At 34.1% G+C, this 6,121-nt stretch overlaps 2 protein-coding genes across 3 annotated transcripts in view; one reads left to right on the forward strand and one right to left on the reverse strand.

Annotated features, from left to right (window-relative positions):
- The window catches only part of LOC108564669, a 16,522-nt gene extending 16,023 nt beyond the window's left edge, over positions 1–499 (reverse strand). For both annotated transcript variants that reach the window (XM_017923756.1, XM_017923757.1), the window contains exon 1: positions 372–499. In XM_017923756.1, the coding sequence (XP_017779245.1) occupies positions 372–475 (104 nt within the window). In that variant the 5' untranslated portion in view covers positions 476–499. The remainder of the gene's footprint in view (positions 1–371) is intronic.
- Positions 500–595: 96 nt separating this feature from the next.
- Positions 596–4,633, forward strand: LOC108564670 (transmembrane 7 superfamily member 3-like). Its single transcript, XM_017923758.1, has 10 exons — positions 596–644; positions 694–847; positions 2,657–2,977; positions 3,089–3,342; positions 3,409–3,577; positions 3,636–3,797; positions 3,861–4,007; positions 4,085–4,324; positions 4,382–4,475; positions 4,532–4,633. Exons 2-10 carry the CDS (start codon positions 760–762, stop codon positions 4,605–4,607), a joined length of 1,551 nt encoding a protein of 516 aa, XP_017779247.1. The 5' UTR covers positions 596–644; positions 694–759; the 3' UTR covers positions 4,608–4,633.
- Positions 4,634–6,121: the final 1,488 nt, after the last annotated feature.

Consider the following 6,121-nt stretch of genomic DNA (forward strand, 5'->3'; position numbering starts at 1 on the left):
AAAAAAAAAAAAAAAAGAAACGCGGATGCGATTAATATTAGTTAACAAGGTCTGTCAGGTTTTACGTGTGTGGAAAGTATGTGTGTGCTGTGTATGGAACTTTTTAGGCCATCCGAATTCCAAATGGAACTCTAATAAGACTGATTATTAGCTTTAAGGTGGGGACTCTAGTGATCTGTTGTAGGTGGTTCTGGACCGTACAAATTCTGTGATCTTATGAATTAAGAAGGCATAGATAGCAGAAGGATATTGGAAACGTCGTTACAAGTGTTTTGCTGTGTGGGTGCGAAAACTTCGGTTAAGAAAAATAAGTAAATCTAAACAAAAACAAACGATCGCGTAAGCTGGGCCAGCTGATTAACAACACCCACCTTGCAAGGGGGCCACTCCTTTTGGCCCTCTGTCCAAGGATCTTCTCGACGACGACCACACTGCCGTTCCTTGCAGCCTCGAGCAGCTCTTCGTCCTTTCCCATTTCGCCCCCTTTTCACTTCGTTACACACAATCCGTACTTATCATCGTAAAAACACTATTGCACGCACTCACACTCGTACTATTATTCATTGATCCAAGGTAGCCATATTGCGCACACTGCGCCTCTCGCGGCTGCCACCATTGACAACTTCAGACGTTCGTACATCACCGTAAGTAAACCGCTGATAATTAACAACTTTCGTTAACAACAACAAACAGATATTCGAATTATTCACATCACAAGTAAAAGTTCAACCACGTAAAAGTGCGAATTGGATCAGCACGATGGTATCCAACAGGATTTCAGCGCTGGGTTTCCTCTTCCTGGCTTACATAACCTCAAACAATAACTTCACTTGTGCATTGGAAATTGGTAAGAAACTCCTCTATTTACCAATAACTCATTATCATTATTCATAATGCACAGTACATATTGCATTTTCTCTTACTGTCAGCATATCCGGATAGAATTGTGCCTTTTGATGTTTCACAGTGTTCTGTTCGAGTAATTTTTATTAGCTAGCACTTTTACATACGATCAGGTTTTATAAACTATCATTTACATGAGTAAGTATTTGTAATTGTTTATTGGCTGACAACATTACCATTATTGTATCAACTATATATTAGATACCATCGACAAATAAATTTAATTACAAGAACTTTAATAAACTGTGTTTTATTTCTATCCTTTGCATTCTTTTGTGTTTCACCCCTACACAATTATTCTATATTACCTTCTTGCCTATAAAAAGGTTTTGTTCATTTCTATATTACAATAACAACTGTGCAGTTAATACAAAAAAATATGTATGTACAGTGGAACCTCTCTTAACGACTTTAATCCGTTCCAAGATTTCAGGATTTTGAAACATATTCAAAAGTACGTGTACACAAGTTTTAAAAATGATCTAGAAGGGACTTCTCTTCTCATCGTCACTTGATAAGCGAGTCATTTTGCTCGTTAAGCAAGGTTCCACTGTATTTTAATTACGTTTACTAATTTAGTGTACATTTATAACTAACTACTCATTATTAGACAAAGCTTCTTAATTATAATTATAAATTTATATATAATTGGCATGATAAATTTATTATCAGCTTTGCAAGTTTAAATAAACATTCTTTTATCACCTCCACCTTTATTTAATAATCATAATAATAACAACATTTTTTTGCAGAATAACATTAAAATCTTTATAAAAATAAATATTTTGAAAAATGAAATATTTTAAACTTTTTTTTTCAAATAAAAAATTATAATAATATATGTTTATTACTTAATTTAACCCAACAACTTTGATTTTATAAATTTAAATTATTATTAAATAATATTCACCTTTATATGCATTCTTGATCTGCTAATATAAGTATTAATTATGTCATCATTTGTGTTTCTTATTCTTATATAAAGTGAGTCTTGCAGTTCAAAGGATCAGTAAATATGAATTAAATTTGATTTAGTTTTATTTGAAAATAATTTATTGACAGAACAACGATTATGGTTTTAAACGGGCAATTTCCCAATCACAAATACAAATTACATTAATAATTAATGAAACAAGCATTGTCTGTTGGTTAATGACTAACAACGTGCCCGAACGAACATGAAAGAGCAAATAGGAAAACATGTGCGATGTAACCAGCGGTTTACATGTGCCCTCAACACGAGTCTACTACAGATTGTGAGGTGCCATTGTCTTTACATTCAAAGAAAACTGATTTTTTCTTCAATTAATTATGATTCAATTAATTTATGTACATTTACTCGTAACGCATTATATAATTAAATAATTAATTAACTCAATGATATACTAAAATTCCAGCATGTACAGCTGAGTTCCGACGGCAAACTGTACGTTCTTATGAACACCGATAATGTTCGTGCGAACGAAAATCTTATTTTTTTTAATTTTTCCACAAACCTATAATGTATCTTATTGCTCATCACTTGGCAGAGATAATATTTTGAGAATATTAATATAAACAATTAATGTAATTAGATCATTGAGTATATTTTATCGAGAGTCTTTTTCTTAACTAATTTGTTTTTTTGTTTTCACTTATAAAAAGTAAAAATATAATAACGTGCTTTAATTAATATCATCTAACAATGAACGTGAATATTATTCATTTACAAAACAAAGGTACAAGCGATGTAATGAATAATTTTACATTTCAGATCAGGTCAACATCATTGTGACAAGATTATCAAATAAAACTGAGAATATTCGATACTACCCAATCAGATGGAATAACACAGAAATCATAAACATAGAAGTCACCGCGAATGCCTCCTTCTTTGTGGTGCAGGTGCACAGTTTTTCAAGTCCTGTTATTCTATCCAACGATAAGCTGTTACAACGTCAATATAGTGTCAGGGGGAATAGTGTAGGCTTGGTACAGCGAAATATACACAGCGAATCAAGATACAGATTTTACGTACAGAACAACATAACCGATGGTCTAATGATAATTGCTGTAACGACATACGGAAAGAACGGTAAGCAAACGAAATAATATAATATTTATTTCGCAACTTTTCATTTGGTTTTCGTCGAAATAGTAAACATGAAATTGATGAGTAATAAACGTATGTACGCAATTTGCTTAGATCCGATTCCAGGTGGTTGCAACTTGACGTTTGACGTGGAAGACGCTCCCTACCAAGTTTTGAATTACACAGATGATTTAATAACGATAGATGCACAAGCTGCTTCAGAAATTGCGAGATTTTGCGAGAATACGAGAGTATCGCTCGAGATGTACCATATGCGTCTAACGAGATGGGATTTCACTGCGGACAGTTTCTACCGGAGCATAGAAAAAATGATCACGGTCGAAGGGATTAGAAAGAACGGCGTTAAAGTATTCCAAAACTCATAAATTTTTCCTCTCCGGAAAACTTGGTGTAAAATCTGTGTGTAATCGTAGGAATGGGCATCCCCCTACAAGAACAAACTAAGACGCTTCTTCGTCAACTACGCAGGAACAGGTACGGTTTATGCTATAATAGCAACATATGATGGCCATTCTTCGGCGTACGTACCAATTTTGTCGTACGGATGTGACATAAGCAATGGCAATTGCAGCCCCGTTACTGGTTCGTGCTTCGTGCTATTATTACAATGACGTTATGTGATTTAATGAATTAATTTAAGATCATGGTGACAAATACGCATTAGCATTTCTATTTACTTTGTTTGGAATCCAAATGATTCTATTTGGACGAAAATTGACTATACCACAATGCAACAGACACGGCATACTAAAATGGATATGTTTGGCTTTCATAGTAATCCCACTTTTTCTTCTAGAAATTAGTAAGTACTTAATTGTATTAGAAAAAAATTTAAACTGCAATTCAATTTGCATTTTCGTTTTAGGTATCTATTATCTACTGGGCGCTTCATTTTTGATTTTAGCACTATTTACGGTATCAAATGTATTAATCGTCACTTCACAGATCATCAGTAGCATTTATATTGCATATATTGCAACCTGTGCTATATTTTTCTTTACGCCGTGGCTGGGTAAATATTTATACTACTAACTAACTACATTTTAATGTCACCAATTATAATAAATTTGAACTTACTGTTTTTCACAGGCGATATGGTTGTCTTCCAGGAGGACTGGTGCTATTGGTTAGTTTTCGTAACAACAGTATTCGCAATGTACACATTTTCACGGCAATTTAACTGGAACGTGTTACTCGATATGCAACTATCCATTGGCATCAGCTACTTCGTTGGAGGAATATTACTGTACATGTTCCTGTACAACTATAAACGTCTGACTGTCACAAACTTCAATTACGCCATCTCGGATCCACCTATCACATACTTCGGTAATTCACCAAAATTGTATATATATTTAACCATAATCAAATTATTCTCGTTATTAGAATATATCAACTTGTTGGTTGTTCTCGTAATTTCAAGGCTGGTCCTCTTCTTGGTGAAGTTTGCGAACAAAATATCTTCTGCGTTCGTGAGACGGTGAGTGAGAAAAATCATTTGCGAATAAAAAGAAAATCAATATTTTTTTCGTTTAGGTTTTCTTCGTCAACAGTTATTCAGTCTTCCGTTACACCGAGTGTTCCAGACGAAGCAACACCTTTGTTGCTTTAGTTTTAAGGATTTTTTTTTTGAAATATATAGATTTATAACAATAAAAGATTAGTCTAAGATATTATTATTTTTTTTTTGAGTATTATTTATTTCACAAGTGTACTATTTCTTTTTATACACACTGAAAACAGCAAGTAACTAATCTACGTTTCATTTAACTTAATCACAGCAACAATAATTTATACGACATTCATTTGTTATATTAATATACTTTTTTTTTGTTATGAATATACCTAAACTATATGAGAATCAATTAGAAGCAGAATTGCGTCAGGTTAACTCAAACAATTGTTGAAAGTACATCCTATATAGAAAGAAAATGAAGAGACAACTATTGCGATTTAATTTTTTTCAGCACAGTTACGTTAATCGAAAAAACATAGATTTATTGCTATCGTTTTAATACTTTATTGCGCATTGTTTATTTACGAAATATATTATTTACAATTGGGATTTGTGCTCATTATCTTATGTATACTTATATTTTTTTTCTTGTTAAATTCAAATTTGCCTCAATCTAATGAGTTGGAGGCATCTAAACATCCACGCTAGCTGATGATTATTTCAAACTTTCTCTATGGTAGAGTTTTAAAAGTACTCTCTGAGCACGAGTTCGAACCTACTAGAGCTGCGGATGTTGAGTAGTCCTGGATAATCCCATCAACACTATTCATTATCCAAAGTACACTGTTGAATGTTATTTGTTTAATTATTACACTTTGTACACTATATAACACGAGGGGGATGGGGGGAGGCGCGGATGTACCCTGCATTCCGGGCGGGCCGCCATGAGATGGCGCTTAAGATGAGGATTCGTGGTCCTGGCTGGTGGTGGTAGCGGTGGCGGCGGAGACGGCCGTTGCAGCCGGGGGTGTTATTGCGCCATGCAGGGACGGGTTCTCCACTAACAGACTTGGAGGTGGGAACCCGAAAAGTTGAGATCACTGAATCCTCGGCCAGTAGTTCGAAGTGATGTTCGCCGAGAGTTCGGCAGGCTGACTAGGAATTTGAACTGGGACTGATACTCCTGCTGATATTACACCTGTAATCAGACAAAACAAACAAACCATAAACAACAATCTCTCACATTACACTCATGCATTCAGTATAATTTCTATAACATTCTGCATTATAGCTTTTACCTATTTTACTCATAGATTCAACAATATATAATAAAGTTATTTGATTATAATTATTTGCATTCAAATTTGATAATATTCAAGGACACTCTAAACACATAGCTAAGTGGGCTATAGTTGGAAAGATGAGATATTCAGCTTTCATACGACGTTAAGTATGTGTTTTTTTTCTCAATTTCTACAGCTCATAGCAGGCGACTCGAGGACAACAATAACATGTATGTCGACGCGTTGGAAAGGCAAGATATTCAGCTTTCATACGAGTGGTCGATTATGTAATTATCTTAAGGGGTTGTCGAGAAATTCACGAAAAACTGTAAAAACTAAAAAAAAGACGATCGCCTGCTATGTGCTGTAGAATGTTATATTTTCGTA

Source organism: Nicrophorus vespilloides, unplaced genomic scaffold (genome assembly GCF_001412225.1).
Source record: "Nicrophorus vespilloides isolate i.1.1-1 unplaced genomic scaffold, Nicve_v1.0, whole genome shotgun sequence".
Lineage (NCBI taxonomy): Eukaryota > Metazoa > Arthropoda > Insecta > Coleoptera > Silphidae > Nicrophorus > Nicrophorus vespilloides.

Excerpts from the sequence above, each read along its gene's own strand:
- LOC108564670 (XM_017923758.1), top strand. The coding sequence starts at position 760 with ATGGTATCCAACAGGATTTCAGCGCTGGGTTTCCTCTTCCTGGCTTAC. Across the intron at positions 2,978-3,088 it reads AACGACATACGGAAAGAACG|ATCCGATTCCAGGTGGTTGC; the intron begins GTAAGCAAACGA and ends CAATTTGCTTAG. Across the intron at positions 4,008-4,084 it reads TTTCTTTACGCCGTGGCTGG|GCGATATGGTTGTCTTCCAG; the intron begins GTAAATATTTAT and ends TGTTTTTCACAG.